This window comes from Oncorhynchus kisutch, linkage group LG5 (genome assembly GCF_002021735.2).
Source record: "Oncorhynchus kisutch isolate 150728-3 linkage group LG5, Okis_V2, whole genome shotgun sequence".
In the NCBI taxonomy this organism is placed as follows: domain Eukaryota; kingdom Metazoa; phylum Chordata; class Actinopteri; order Salmoniformes; family Salmonidae; genus Oncorhynchus; species Oncorhynchus kisutch.
The window spans coordinates 69,081,732-69,098,859 of record NC_034178.2 but is presented as its reverse complement, the minus strand read 5'-3'; the positions used below and the strand labels follow the sequence as shown (position 1 = coordinate 69,098,859).

The window sequence follows — 17,128 nt, the reverse complement described above, 5'->3', positions numbered from 1 at the left end:
ACTCTACTCTGCTCTACACTACTCTTCTATGCTCTACTCTTCTCTGCTCTGTACTCTACTCTACTATGCTCTAATCTACTCTGTACTCTACTATGCTACTATGTACTGTACTATGTTCCACTATACTCTACTATGCTACTCTGCTCTGTACTATACTCTACTATGCTCTACTATACTCTGCTATACTCTACTCGACTCTGTACTCTACTCTACTCTACTCTGTACTCTACTCTATACCCTACTCTACTCTACTCTGTACTCTACTCTACTCTACTTTCTCTCTATAGGCATCCATCATGACGGGCAGTGCCATCAGTATTGGGGTGGATGGTAACAAGTCCCATGCCATCTCCCACCCTGGGGACCCCGTCAGCCAGCCCCGCGTCAGCCCTCTACGGAGGAGCTCCCTCCTGCACCACGATGCCAAGACCCACCTGCACCAGGAGGTCCACCTCCACCAGGAGGCCCATCTGCCCCCGGAGGCCCAACTCCTGCACCACGAAGCCAGGACCCAGCTGCATCACGAGGCCAAGGCCAAGAACACACTCCGGGTGTCTGAGAAGACCTGGGAGTCCCGCAGAATCAAGGAGGAGATGCAGGAGATCTTGTCCCCGACCCCTCTTGAGCTACACAAGGTGACTAATGTACCCACCATGCAGGGCTCTCCAACCCTGTTTCTGGAGAGCTGCCATCCCGTAGGATTTCACTCCAACCCTAATCAAGCGCACTTGATTCTTATAATTAGCTGGTTGATGATCTGAATCGACTGGCATTGGAGTGTAAACCTACAGGAGGCTATCTCTGCAGGAACAGGGTTGGAGTTAAAACCTACAGGAGGGTAGCTCTCCAGGAACAGTGTTGGAGTTAAAACCTACAGGAGGGTAGCTCTCCAGAAACAGTGTTGGAGGTAAAACCTACAGGAGGGTAGCTCTCCAGAAACAGGGTTGGAGTTAAAGCCTACAGGAGCGTAGCTCTCCAGAAACAGGGTTGGAGTTAAAACCTACAGGAGGGTAGCTTTCCAGAAACAGGGTTGGAGTTAAAGCCTACAGGAGGGTAGCTCTCCAGAAACAGGGTTGGAGTTAAAGCCTACAAGAGCGTAGCTCTCCAGAAACAGGGTTGGAGTTAAAACCTACAGGAGGGTAGCTCTCCAGAAACAGGGTTGGAGTTCAAACCTACAGGAGCGTAGCTCTCCAGGAAACGGGTTGGAGTTAAAGCCTACAGGAGGGTAGCTCTCCAGGAACAGAGTTGGAGTTAAAACCTACAGGAGGGTAGCTCTCCAGAAACAGGGTTGGAGATAAAGCCTACAGGAGGGTAGCTCTCCAGGAACAGGGTTGGAGTTAAAGCCTACAGGAGGGTAGCTCTCCAGAAACAGGGTTGGAGTTAAAGCCTACAAGAGCGTAGCTCTCCAGAAACAGGGTTGGAGTTAAAACCTACAGGAGGGTAGCTCTCCAGAAACAGGGTTGGAGTTCAAACCTACAGGAGCGTAGCTCTCCAGGAAACGGGTTGGAGTTAAAACCTACAGGAGGGTAGCTCTCCAGAAACAGTGTTGGAGGTAAAACCTACAGGAGGGTAGCTCTCCAGAAACAGGGTTGGAGTTAAAGCCTACAGGAGCGTAGCTCTCCAGAAACAGGGTTGGAGTTAAAACCTACAGGAGGGTAGCTTTCCAGAAACAGGGTTGGAGTTAAAGCCTACAGGAGGGTAGCTCTCCAGAAACAGGGTTGGAGTTAAAGCCTACAAGAGCGTAGCTCTCCAGAAACAGGGTTGGAGTTAAAACCTACAGGAGGGTAGCTCTCCAGAAACAGGGTTGGAGTTCAAACCTACAGGAGCGTAGCTCTCCAGGAAACGGGTTGGAGTTAAAGCCTACAGGAGGGTAGCTCTCCAGGAACAGAGTTGGAGTTAAAACCTACAGGAGGGTAGCTCTCCAGAAACAGGGTTGGAGATAAAGCCTACAGGAGGGTAGCTCTCCAGGAACAGGGTTGGAGTTAAAGCCTACAGGAGGGTAGCTCTCCAGAAACAGGGTTGGAGTTAAAGCCTACAAGAGCGTAGCTCTCCAGAAACAGGGTTGGAGTTAAAACCTACAGGAGGGTAGCTCTCCAGAAACAGGGTTGGAGTTCAAACCTACAGGAGCGTAGCTCTCCAGGAAACGGGTTGGAGATAAAGCCTACAGGAGGGTAGCTCTCCAGGAACAGGGTTGGAGTTAAAGCCTACAGGAGGGTAGCTCTCCAGAAACAGGGTTGGAGTTAAAGCCTACAAGAGCGTAGCTCTCCAGAAACAGGGTTGGAGTTAAAACCTACAGGAGGGTAGCTCTCCAGAAACAGGGTTGGAGTTCAAACCTACAGGAGCGTAGCTCTCCAGGAAACGGGTTGGAGTTAAAGCCTACAGGAGGGTAGCTCTCCAGGAACAGAGTTGAAGTTAAAACCTACAGGAGGGTAGCTCTCCAGGAACAGAGTTGGAGTTAAAACCTACAGGAGGGTAGCTCTCCAGAAACAGGGTTGGAGTTAAAGTCTACAGGAGGGTAGCTCTCCAGAAACAGGGTTGGAGTTAAAGCCTACAGGAGGGTAGCTCTCCAGAAACAGGGTTGGAGTTAAAGCCTACAGGAGGGTAGCTCTCCAGAAACAGGGTTGGAGGTAAAGCCTACAGGAGGGTAGCTCTCCAGGAACACGGTTGGAATTAAAACCTACAGGAGGGTAGCTCTCCAGGAACAGGGTTGGAGTTAAAGCCTACAGGAGGGTAGCTCTCCAGGAACAGGGTCGGAGTTAAAGCCTACAAGAGGGTAGCTCTCCAGGAACAGGATTGGAGTTAAAACCTACAGGAGGGTATCTCCAGGAACAGGGTTGGAGTTAAAACCTACAGGAGGGTAGCTCTCCAGAAACAGGGTTGGAGTTAAAGCCTACAGGAGGGTAGCTCTCCAGGAACAGGGTTGGAGTTAAAACCTACAGGAGGTTAGCTCTCCAGGAACAGGGTTGGAGTTAAAACCTACAGGAGGGTAGCTCTCCAGGAACAGGGTTGGAGTTAAAGCCTACAGGAGGGTATCTCTCCAGGAACAGGGCTAAAGAGCCCTGCACCACGGGAACCTGACTGAGTTGACTTGACTCCAACCATATGCTGTTGTTCCTTCCTGTTGGTGTCTAGACAGTGTACAGTAACAGAACACAGTAACAGAACACAGTAACAGTACACAGTAACAGAACACAGTAACAGAACACAGTAACAGAACACAGTAATCAATAATATATCAATACATACATTATTGACTAACAACACTCTAATGTATTGATTGGCTTGCGCATCCTGCTCTTCAATGTCAGACCAACCTGTCTGCTGTAGTTCGTTTTCTCAATAGCACTGGTCTTGCCAATAGCGGCTCTTTCTGAGGAAGGTTTTACTTGCGAAGATCGTGATGCTGAATACACAGTACTGCAAGTCACAGAATAAGAGTGTGCCTGCTAAATGCAGGCTTCACTGCGCTCAGAGGTAAAGGTAACACCATAGCCACCACCCTTCTCTGTCATTGGCTTTCGTTAGCATTTTAAGTGTATGTTCAACCATCCCAAGGCCCCATTATGTCACAAAGCTGTGCAGCCATGTGTGAAGAGGCAGGATATACGTGTATGAGCAGTACTAACAGTGTTAAAGGAGTTGTGTCCAGCTATATCCAGCTATGTCCAGCTATGTCCAGTTATATCCAGCTATGTCCAGCTATGTCCAGCTATGTGCAGCTATATCCAGCTATGTCCAGTTATATCCAGCTGTGTCCAGTTATATCCAGTTATATCCAGCTATGTCCAGTTATACCCAGCTATGTCCAGCTATGTCCAGTTATATCCAGTTATATCCAGCTATGTCCAGTTATATCCAGCTATGTCCAGTTATATCCAGCTATGTCCAGCTATGTCCAGCTATGTCCAGCTATATCCAGTTATATCCAGCTATGTCCAGCTATATCCAGCTATATCCAGCTATGTCCAGCTATGTCCAGCTGTGTCCAGTTATATCCAGCTGTGTGTGTGTTGAAGCTACTGTATGTGTTTGCAGCACTAAACTAACGGGTTGTATTACCTTATCGGGTTGTAATTCCCCAGGTGACGGTATCTCCAGGAACAGGGTTGGAGTTAAAACCTACAGGAGGGTAGCTCTCCAGAAACAGGGTTGGAGTTAAAGCCTACAGGAGGGTAGCTCTCCAGGAACAGGGTTGGAGTTAAAACCTACAGGAGGTTAGCTCTCCAGGAACAGGGTTGGAGTTCAAACCTACAGGAGGGTAGCTCTCCAGGAACAGGGTTGGAGTTAAAGCCTACAGGAGGGTATCTCTCCAGGAACAGGGCTAAAGAGCCCTGCACCACGGGAACCTGACTGAGTTGACTTGACTCCAACCATATGCTGTTGTTCCTTCCTGTTGGTGTCTAGACAGTGTACAGTAACAGAACACAGTAACAGAACACAGTAACAGTACACAGTAACAGAACACAGTAACAGAACACAGTAACAGAACACAGTAATCAATAATATATCAATACATACATTATTGACTAACAACACTCTAATGTATTGATTGGCTTGCGCATCCTGCTCTTCAATGTCAGACCAACCTGTCTGCTGTAGTTCGTTTTCTCAATAGCACTGGTCTTGCCAATAGCGGCTCTTTCTGAGGAAGGTTTTACTTGCGAAGATCGTGATGCTGAATACACAGTACTGCAAGTCACAGAATAAGAGTGTGCCTGCTAAATGCAGGCTTCACTGCGCTCAGAGGTAAAGGTAACACCATAGCCACCACCCTTCTCTGTCATTGGCTTTCGTTAGCATTTTAAGTGTATGTTCAACCATCCCAAGGCCCCATTATGTCACAAAGCTGTGCAGCCATGTGTGAAGAGGCAGGATATACGTGTATGAGCAGTACTAACAGTGTTAAAGGAGTTGTGTCCAGCTATATCCAGCTATGTCCAGCTATGTCCAGTTATATCCAGCTATGTCCAGCTATGTCCAGCTATGTGCAGCTATATCCAGCTATGTCCAGTTATATCCAGCTATGTCCAGCTATATCCAGCTATGTCCAGCTATGTCCAGCTATATCCAGCTATGTCCAGCTATATCCAGCTATGTCCAGCTATATCCAGCTATGTCCAGCTATGTCCAGCTATATCCAGCTATGTCCAGCTATGTCCAGTTATATCCAGCTATGTCCAGCTATGTCCAGCTATATCCAGCTATGTCCAGCTATGTCCAGCTATATCCAGCTATGTCCAGTTATATCCAGCTATATCCAGCTATGTCCAGTTATATCCAGCTATGTCCAGTTATATCCAGCTGTGTCCAGCTATGTCCAGTTATATCCAGCTGTGTCCAGTTATATCCAGTTATATCCAGCTATGTCCAGTTATACCCAGCTATGTCCAGCTATGTCCAGTTATATCCAGTTATATCCAGCTATGTCCAGTTATATCCAGCTATGTCCAGTTATATCCAGCTATGTCCAGCTATGTCCAGCTATGTCCAGCTATATCCAGTTATATCCAGCTATGTCCAGCTATATCCAGCTATATCCAGCTATGTCCAGCTATGTCCAGCTGTGTCCAGTTATATCCAGCTGTGTGTGTGTTGAAGCTACTGTATGTGTTTGCAGCACTAAACTAACGGGTTGTATTACCTTATCGGGTTGTAATTCCCCAGGTGACGGTATCTCCAGGAACAGGGTTGGAGTTAAAACCTACAGGAGGGTAGCTCTCCAGAAACAGGGTTGGAGTTAAAGCCTACAGGAGGGTAGCTCTCCAGGAACAGGGTTGGAGTTAAAACCTACAGGAGGTTAGCTCTCCAGGAACAGGGTTGGAGTTAAAACCTACAGGAGGGTAGCTCTCCAGGAACAGGGTTGGAGTTAAAGCCTACAGGAGGGTATCTCTCCAGGAACAGGGCTAAAGAGCCCTGCACCACGGGAACCTGACTGAGTTGACTTGACTCCAACCATATGCTGTTGTTCCTTCCTGTTGGTGTCTAGACAGTGTACAGTAACAGAACACAGTAACAGAACACAGTAACAGTACACAGTAACAGAACACAGTAACAGAACACAGTAACAGAACACAGTAATCAATAATATATCAATACATACATTATTGACTAACAACACTCTAATGTATTGATTGGCTTGCGCATCCTGCTCTTCAATGTCAGACCAACCTGTCTGCTGTAGTTCGTTTTCTCAATAGCACTGGTCTTGCCAATAGCGGCTCTTTCTGAGGAAGGTTTTACTTGCGAAGATCGTGATGCTGAATACACAGTACTGCAAGTCACAGAATAAGAGTGTGCCTGCTAAATGCAGGCTTCACTGCGCTCAGAGGTAAAGGTAACACCATAGCCACCACCCTTCTCTGTCATTGGCTTTCGTTAGCATTTTAAGTGTATGTTCAACCATCCCAAGGCCCCATTATGTCACAAAGCTGTGCAGCCATGTGTGAAGAGGCAGGATATACGTGTATGAGCAGTACTAACAGTGTTAAAGGAGTTGTGTCCAGCTATATCCAGCTATGTCCAGCTATGTCCAGTTATATCCAGCTATGTCCAGCTATGTCCAGCTATGTGCAGCTATATCCAGCTATGTCCAGTTATATCCAGCTGTGTCCAGTTATATCCAGTTATATCCAGCTATGTCCAGTTATACCCAGCTATGTCCAGCTATGTCCAGTTATATCCAGTTATATCCAGCTATGTCCAGTTATATCCAGCTATGTCCAGTTATATCCAGCTATGTCCAGCTATGTCCAGCTATGTCCAGCTATATCCAGTTATATCCAGCTATGTCCAGCTATATCCAGCTATATCCAGCTATGTCCAGCTATGTCCAGCTGTGTCCAGTTATATCCAGCTGTGTGTGTGTTGAAGCTACTGTATGTGTTTGCAGCACTAAACTAACGGGTTGTATTACCTTATCGGGTTGTAATTCCCCAGGTGACGGTATCTCCAGGAACAGGGTTGGAGTTAAAACCTACAGGAGGGTAGCTCTCCAGAAACAGGGTTGGAGTTAAAGCCTACAGGAGGGTAGCTCTCCAGGAACAGGGTTGGAGTTAAAACCTACAGGAGGTTAGCTCTCCAGGAACAGGGTTGGAGTTCAAACCTACAGGAGGGTAGCTCTCCAGGAACAGGGTTGGAGTTAAAGCCTACAGGAGGGTATCTCTCCAGGAACAGGGCTAAAGAGCCCTGCACCACGGGAACCTGACTGAGTTGACTTGACTCCAACCATATGCTGTTGTTCCTTCCTGTTGGTGTCTAGACAGTGTACAGTAACAGAACACAGTAACAGAACACAGTAACAGTACACAGTAACAGAACACAGTAACAGAACACAGTAACAGAACACAGTAATCAATAATATATCAATACATACATTATTGACTAACAACACTCTAATGTATTGATTGGCTTGCGCATCCTGCTCTTCAATGTCAGACCAACCTGTCTGCTGTAGTTCGTTTTCTCAATAGCACTGGTCTTGCCAATAGCGGCTCTTTCTGAGGAAGGTTTTACTTGCGAAGATCGTGATGCTGAATACACAGTACTGCAAGTCACAGAATAAGAGTGTGCCTGCTAAATGCAGGCTTCACTGCGCTCAGAGGTAAAGGTAACACCATAGCCACCACCCTTCTCTGTCATTGGCTTTCGTTAGCATTTTAAGTGTATGTTCAACCATCCCAAGGCCCCATTATGTCACAAAGCTGTGCAGCCATGTGTGAAGAGGCAGGATATACGTGTATGAGCAGTACTAACAGTGTTAAAGGAGTTGTGTCCAGCTATATCCAGCTATGTCCAGCTATGTCCAGTTATATCCAGCTATGTCCAGCTATGTCCAGCTATGTGCAGCTATATCCAGCTATGTCCAGTTATATCCAGCTATGTCCAGCTATATCCAGCTATGTCCAGCTATGTCCAGCTATATCCAGCTATGTCCAGCTATATCCAGCTATGTCCAGCTATATCCAGCTATGTCCAGCTATGTCCAGCTATATCCAGCTATGTCCAGCTATGTCCAGTTATATCCAGCTATGTCCAGCTATGTCCAGCTATATCCAGCTATGTCCAGCTATGTCCAGCTATATCCAGCTATGTCCAGTTATATCCAGCTATATCCAGCTATGTCCAGTTATATCCAGCTATGTCCAGTTATATCCAGCTGTGTCCAGCTATGTCCAGTTATATCCAGCTGTGTCCAGTTATATCCAGTTATATCCAGCTATGTCCAGTTATACCCAGCTATGTCCAGCTATGTCCAGTTATATCCAGTTATATCCAGCTATGTCCAGTTATATCCAGCTATGTCCAGTTATATCCAGCTATGTCCAGCTATGTCCAGCTATGTCCAGCTATATCCAGTTATATCCAGCTATGTCCAGCTATATCCAGCTATATCCAGCTATGTCCAGCTATGTCCAGCTGTGTCCAGTTATATCCAGCTGTGTGTGTGTTGAAGCTACTGTATGTGTTTGCAGCACTAAACTAACGGGTTGTATTACCTTATCGGGTTGTAATTCCCCAGGTGACGGTATCTCCAGGAACAGGGTTGGAGTTAAAACCTACAGGAGGGTAGCTCTCCAGAAACAGGGTTGGAGTTAAAGCCTACAGGAGGGTAGCTCTCCAGGAACAGGGTTGGAGTTAAAACCTACAGGAGGTTAGCTCTCCAGGAACAGGGTTGGAGTTAAAACCTACAGGAGGGTAGCTCTCCAGGAACAGGGTTGGAGTTAAAGCCTACAGGAGGGTATCTCTCCAGGAACAGGGCTAAAGAGCCCTGCACCACGGGAACCTGACTGAGTTGACTTGACTCCAACCATATGCTGTTGTTCCTTCCTGTTGGTGTCTAGACAGTGTACAGTAACAGAACACAGTAACAGAACACAGTAACAGTACACAGTAACAGAACACAGTAACAGAACACAGTAACAGAACACAGTAATCAATAATATATCAATACATACATTATTGACTAACAACACTCTAATGTATTGATTGGCTTGCGCATCCTGCTCTTCAATGTCAGACCAACCTGTCTGCTGTAGTTCGTTTTCTCAATAGCACTGGTCTTGCCAATAGCGGCTCTTTCTGAGGAAGGTTTTACTTGCGAAGATCGTGATGCTGAATACACAGTACTGCAAGTCACAGAATAAGAGTGTGCCTGCTAAATGCAGGCTTCACTGCGCTCAGAGGTAAAGGTAACACCATAGCCACCACCCTTCTCTGTCATTGGCTTTCGTTAGCATTTTAAGTGTATGTTCAACCATCCCAAGGCCCCATTATGTCACAAAGCTGTGCAGCCATGTGTGAAGAGGCAGGATATACGTGTATGAGCAGTACTAACAGTGTTAAAGGAGTTGTGTCCAGCTATATCCAGCTATGTCCAGCTATGTCCAGTTATATCCAGCTATGTCCAGCTATGTCCAGCTATGTGCAGCTATATCCAGCTATGTCCAGTTATATCCAGCTATGTCCAGCTATATCCAGTTATATCCAGCTATGTCCAGCTATGTCCAGCTATGTGCAGCTATATCCAGCTATGTCCAGCTATATCCAGCTATGTCCAGCTATGTCCAGTTATATCCAGCTATGTCCAGCTATGTCCAGCTATGTGCAGCTATATCCAGCTATGTCCAGTTATATCCAGCTATGTCCAGCTATATCCAGCTATGTCCAGCTATGTCCAGCTATATCCAGCTATGTCCAGCTATATCCAGCTATGTCCAGCTATATCCAGCTATGTCCAGCTATGTCCAGCTATATCCAGCTATGTCCAGCTATGTCCAGTTATATCCAGCTATGTCCAGCTATGTCCAGCTATATCCAGCTATGTCCAGCTATGTCCAGCTATATCCAGCTATGTCCAGTTATATCCAGCTATATCCAGCTATGTCCAGTTATATCCAGCTATGTCCAGTTATATCCAGCTGTGTCCAGCTATGTCCAGTTATATCCAGCTGTGTCCAGTTATATCCAGTTATATCCAGCTATGTCCAGTTATACCCAGCTATGTCCAGCTATGTCCAGTTATATCCAGTTATATCCAGCTATGTCCAGTTATATCCAGCTATGTCCAGTTATATCCAGCTATGTCCAGTTATATCCAGCTATGTCCAGCTATGTCCAGCTATGTCCAGCTATGTCCAGCTATATCCAGTTATATCCAGCTATGTCCAGCTATATCCAGCTATATCCAGCTATGTCCAGCTATGTCCAGCTGTGTCCAGTTATATCCAGCTGTGTGTGTGTTGAAGCTACTGTATGTGTTTGCAGCACTAAACTAACGGGTTGTATTACCTTATCGGGTTGTAATTCCCCAGGTGACGGTGATGAAGGATCCAGAGAGCGATGACTTCGGCTTCAGCGTCTCCGACGGGTTCCTAGAGAAAGGTGTTTATGTCAACATGATCCGTCCCGAGGGCCCGGCTGACCGTGCAGGCTTGAAACCATATGACAGGATCCTACAGGTGCCTACTGCGTCTGTATCCACCCATCAGCCTGTACAGTAGATAAACAGACAGACAGACAGACAGACAGACAGACAGACAGACAGACAGACAGACAGACAGACAGACAGACAGACAGACAGACAGACAGACAGACAGACAGACAGACAGACAGACAGACAGACAGACAGACAGACAGACAGACAGACAGACAGACAGACAGACAGACAGACAGACAGACAGACAGACAGACAGACAGACAGACAGACAGACAGACAGACAGACAGACAGACAGACAGACAGACAGACAGACAGACAGACAGACAGACAGACAGACAGACAGACAGACAGACAGACAGACAGATAGATAGATAGATAGATAGATAGATAGATAGATAGATAGATAGATAGATAGACACACACACAGCATGGCACTAGCAGTGTTAGTATCTAATGATCATGTGTCTGTGTTATTTTACTGGGATTTTCTTCAGCTAGCCTGGCGAGTAACACCCACCCACCCCCTCTCTCTCTCTCCCTCCCCCCTCTCTCTCTCTCTCAATTTACCCCTCTACCCCTCTCTCCTTCCCCCCTCCTGACTCCCTATCTACCCCTCTCTCCTTCCCTCCCCCTGCCTCCCTATCTAACCCTCTCTCCTTCCCTCCCCCTGACTCCCTATCCACCCCTCACTCCTTCCCTCCCCCCTGACTCCCTGTCTACCCCTCTCTCCTTCCCTCCCCCCTGACTCCCTATCCACCCCTCTCTCTCTCTCTCCCCCCCCTGACTCCCTATCCACCCCTCTCTCCTTCCCTCCCCCTGACTCCCTATCCACCCCTCTCTCCTTCCCTCCCCTCTGCCTCCCTCTCCCCCCTGACTCCCTATCCACCCCTCTCTCCCCCTTGACTCCCTATCTACCCCTATCTCTCTCTCCTTCCCTCCCCCCTGCCTCCCTCTCTCTCCCTCTCTCCTCCCCCCCCTGCCCCCTCTCTCTCCCTCTCTCCTTCCCTCTCTCTCCCTCTCTCTCCTTCCCTCCCCCCTGCCTCCCTCTCTCTCCCTCCCTCCCTTCAAGCTGTACACAATCTGGCTCTCAATACAGACCGCTGGCAAGTTAATAAACGATCAGCGTATTAACAGAGAAAACATGGAGGGACAGGTTGGGTTGTGACCACTGGGAGATGGCAATAGCAACCCCACTGGTGGGAATACAGTACAGTTATTATTATATCTTCCCTTTCATACCCATGAGACAGAAGAAAAAATTAAAGAAAATAGGAAGACATGTTTAGACCAGAAGAAGTACAGTATCTATTTCAACCTTTCATACCCATGAGACATTGAAGTACATTTTTAGACCAGAATAGGACAATGGGAATGGTTCTGATGACGCCAAAACCACAGTTTAATAAAGTCCACTTATTGAAGGTAAATAAAGAAACCAAGAACGACTTACTATAAAAACTCACATTCAACGTGTACTGACTCGGCCAAGATAAAAAGCTAAATATGCACAACCAGCATGCACATATGCCAGTTGCTCTTAACTTCCAGATCTCAGTTCCCTAGCTGTCTTCCTGATTCTCACTATGCGGCGGCCAACCCCAAGCTGTTCTGTGCTTGCTCTGATATATTCCTTTCACAGTGTCCTTCCAGTCTGGTTTCCAGCTGCCATGGTGGATGTGTAACCAGGCCAGAGCAGTACAGCTCGGTTTGGCTCAGTTTGGTTCGGTTTGGCTCGGTTCGGTTTGGTTTGGTTCGGGCCCATATGGTGTGAACCAGAATAAAACAGTGCACACTGATGTGGTTATAAAGTGGAATTAACACTGCTGTTGCTATGTTGACTATTGACTACGGTGTTTGTGGAGTTTATATTCCTAGAAATCAGTCCTTGGTTACAATGTTTTATGGTTTAGAATCTGATCTGTCTGTGCTACAGTAATAGTAGAAGTGTCCATATTGTGGCTGGAATCGAAACAACTTCTTAATATGGAGGGCGTATGTATGTCTATTTGACACCCTCCATTTTGTATCCCTGTCGTAGTGAGGATTGTGCAACACATTAATAAACAACTGCTTCAACATGCACATAGGTCTGAGTTCTAACTCACACAAATCATCCTACTGAAATCATTGAATGATTAAGGCAATATTCAGAGTTGCAAATCTATATGTCAGAATCTATATGTCAGAATCTACATGTCAGAATCTACATGTCAGAATCTACATGTCAGAATCTATATGTCAGAATCTACATGTCAGAATCTATATGTCAGAATCTACATGTCAGAATCTATGTCAGAATCTACATGTCAGAATCTATATGTCAGAATCTATATGTCAGAATCTACATGTCAGAATCTACATGTCAGAATCTATATGTCAGAATCTATATGTCAGAATGCCACTCACATCGTGACACATTCCATACTGTCCAAACTCCAAAGTGACTAATTCTACCGACAGTGTCAAATAATGAATGAATCTGCATGTCTTCCCATTATTTGAGACGTGTGAATGTGTCATTGTAAATGTCAACAGTTCTGTAAGTCACGGTGTCTGCTAAAGTCTGCAAAATGACTCTATTTTTGGGGGTTGGTGAACCACATGCGTACCAGGGACTTGACTCCCAAGTTTCATGATTCAATACTTGCCATACCATCCACCATGTTTAGAAAATTGTGCTGTGATCACCTATGTACTGAATAAGAGTCTAATGAATGACTGAATAGGAGGCTAATTAATTACTGAATAAGGCTAATTCATTACTGAATAAGGCTAATTTATTATTGAATACGAGGCTAATGAATGACTGAATAAGAGTCTAATGAATGACTGAATAAGAGTCTAATGAATGACTGAATAAGAGTCTAATGAATGACTGAATAGGAGGCTAATTAATTACTGAATAAGGCTAATTCATTACTGAATAAGGCTAATTCATTATTGAATACGAGGCTAATGAATGACTGAATAAGAGTCTAATGAATGACTGAATAAGAGTCAAATGAATGACTGAAGAAGAGTCTAATGAATGACTGAATAAGAGTCTAATGAATGACTGAATAAGAGTCAAATTAATGACTGAATAAGAGTCTAATGAATGACTGAATAAGAGTCTAATGAATGACTGAATAGGAGGCTAATTAATTACTGAATAAGACTAATTCATTATTGAATACGAGGCTAATGAATGACTGAATAAGAGTCTAATGAATGACTGAATATGAGTCTAATAAACATCCACTTCCCCTGGTGCTGTAGGTGAACCACGTGCGTACCAGAGACTTTGACTGCTGCCTGGCTGTCCCCCTGATCACCGAGGCTGGGGACAAGCTGGAGCTGGTGATCAGCAGGAACCCTCTGGCCCAGCAACTGCACCATGAACCGGACTGTCTGGACCAGGACCAAGGCCTTCTCATCTCTGCACTGCAGTCCAACAGTAGGGAGCACCACCACTATACCACTACAACCCGAGCCATGGACCTGTGATTTGCAGACACGCAGTACAGACACACGGAACCACAGACCAGGACTAAGGACTACTGATTTCTGCACTGCAGTCCAACAGCAGAGACCACCACTACAACCCGAGCCATGGATTCTGTGATCACAGACACAGACTACAGTCACACCAAGCCACAGACCACGACCATGGAACTGTATCTGAATTTACAACCGCACACAAAACCATGTGTTTACAGACACACCAATGACCTGTGACTTTACCGCCTACAGACACACCAATGACCTGTGACTTTACCGTCTGCAGACACACCAATGACCTGTGACTTTACAGCCTACAGACACACCAATGACCTGTGACTTTACAGCCTACAGACACACCAATGACCTGTGACTTTACAGCCTACAGACACACCAATGACCTGTGACTTTACAGCCTACAGACACACCAATGACCTGTGACTTTACAGCATACAGACACACCAATGACCTGTGACTTTACAGCCTACAGACACACCAATGACCTGTGACTTTACAGCATACAGACACACCAATGACCTGTGACTTTACAGCCTACAGACACACCAATGACCTGTGACTTTACAGCCTACAGACACACCAATGACCTGTGACTTTACAGCCTACAGACACACCAATGACCTGTGACTTTACAGCCTACAGACACACCAATGACCTGTGACTTTACAGCCTACAGACACACCAATGACCTGTGACTACAGACCTGTACCTACAGACCTGTAACTACAGACCTGTAACTACAGACCCGTAACTACAGACCTATAACTACAGACCGGTAATTACAGACCTGTAACTGCAGACCGGTAACTACATACCTATAACTACAGACCGATAATTACAGACCTATAACTACAGACCTGTAACTACAGACCAGTAACTACAGACCGGTATTTACAGACCGGTATTTACAGACCGGTAATTACAGACCGGTAATTACAGACCTATAACTACAGACCTATAACTACAGACCTGTAACTACAGACCGGTAACTACAGACCTGTAACTACAGACCTATAACTACAGACCGGTAACTACAGACCTATAACTACAGACCGGTAATTACAGACCTGTAACTACAGACCGGTAACTACAGACCTATAACTACAGACCGGTAATTACATACCTATAACTACAGACCTGTAACTACAGACCTGTAACTACAGACCGGTATTTACAGACCTATAACTACAGACGTATAACTACAGACCTGTAACTACAGACCGGTAACTACAGACCTATAACTACAGACCTATAACTACAGACCTATAACTACAGACCGGTAATTACAGACCTGTAACTACAGACCTATAACTACAGACACATAACTACAGACCTGTAACTACAGACCGGTAACTACAGACCGGTAACTACAGACCGGTAACTACAGACATATAACTATAGACACACAGAGACAGAACAACAGACCAGCATCACAGACCTGTAATTACAAACACACTGAACCACAGACCAGCATCACAGACCTGTAATTACAAACACACTGAACCACAGACCAGCATCACATACCTGTAATTACAAACACACTGAACCACAGACCAGCATCACAGACCTGTAATTACAAACACACTGAACCACAGACCAGCATCACATACCTGTAATTACAAACACACTGAACCACAGACCAGCATCACAGACCTGTAATTACAAACACACTGAACCACAGACCAGCATCACAGACCTGTAATTACAAACACACTGAACCACAGACCAGCATCACAGACCTGTAATTACAAACACACTGAACCACAGACCAGCATCACAGACCTGTAATTACAAACACACTGAACCACAGACCAGCATCACAGGCCTGTAATTACAAACACACTGAACCACAGACCAGCATCACAGACCTGTAATTACAAACACACTGAACCACAGACCAGCATCACAGACCTGTAATTACAAACACACTGAACCACAGACCAGCATCACAGACCTGTAATTACAAACACACTGAACCACAGACCAGCATCACAGACCTGTAATTACAAACACACTGAACCACAGACCAGCATCACAGACCTGTAATTACAAACACACTGAACCACAGACCAGCATCACAGACCTGTAATTACAAACACACTGAACCACAGACCAGCATCACAGACCTGTAATTACAAACACACTGAACCACAGACCAGCATCACAGACCTGTAATTACAAACACACTGAACCACAGACCAGCATCACAGACCTGTAATTACAAACACACTGAACCACAGACCAGCATCACAGACCTGTAATTACAAACACACTGAACCACAGACCAGCATCACAGACCTGTAATTACAAACACACTGAACCACAGACCAGCATCACAGACCTGTAATTACAAACACACTGAACCACAGACCAGCATCACAGACCTGTAATTACAAACACACTGAACCACAGACCAGCATCACAGACCTGTAATTACAAACACACTGAACCACAGACCAGCATCACAGACCTGTAATTACAAACACACTGAACCACAGACCAGCATCACAGACCTGTAATTACAAACACACTGAACCACAGACCAGCATCACAGACCTGTAATTACAAACACACTGAACCACAGACCAGCATCACAGACCTGTAATTACAAACACACTGAACCACAGACCAGCATCACAGACCTGTAATTACAAACACACTGAACCACAGACCAGCATCACAGACCTGTAATTACAAACACACTGAACCACAGACCAGCATCACAGACCTGTAATTACAAACACACTGAACCACAGACCAGCATCACAGACCTGTAATTACAAACACACTGAACCACAGACCAGCATCACAGACCTGTAATTACAAACACACTGAACCACAGACCAGCATCACAGACCTGTGACACAACTATACAGATAAAAATGAAAGGTGCACGTACAAAGTTGACTTGTTTTCACTACGTACATCCCTGAACCTGTGACCAGGGGTTCCACTGACACGGAACCACAGACACTACCCGTGGTGGCTGGACTTGTACCGACAGCTACACCGTACAGACTCACAGAACTCTGTCTTCAGCCCTATCAAACACGGTAAAAAAAACAAAATGTGAAGATGTTTTTACAGATTCCTTTATACCCCAAGTCTCGTGTTTCCTGTGTTGTCATTATGTCAACCCCTTATATATATATATATATATATATAAAAAAATGAAGAAACAGTTGACCTGTGAC

General features: G+C 45.7%; 1 protein-coding gene across 1 annotated transcript in view; it reads left to right on the top strand.

Moving 5' to 3' along the window:
* Positions 1 to 16,795, top strand: part of grip2b (glutamate receptor interacting protein 2b) — a 223,823-nt gene extending 207,028 nt beyond the window's left edge. Inside the window, 3 exon segments of the mRNA XM_031825732.1 lie at positions 288 to 635; positions 10,311 to 10,457; positions 13,695 to 16,795. Of these exon segments, the coding sequence (XP_031681592.1) occupies positions 288 to 635; positions 10,311 to 10,457; positions 13,695 to 13,922 (723 nt within the window). The 3' untranslated portion in view covers positions 13,923 to 16,795.
* Positions 16,796 to 17,128: the final 333 nt, after the last annotated feature.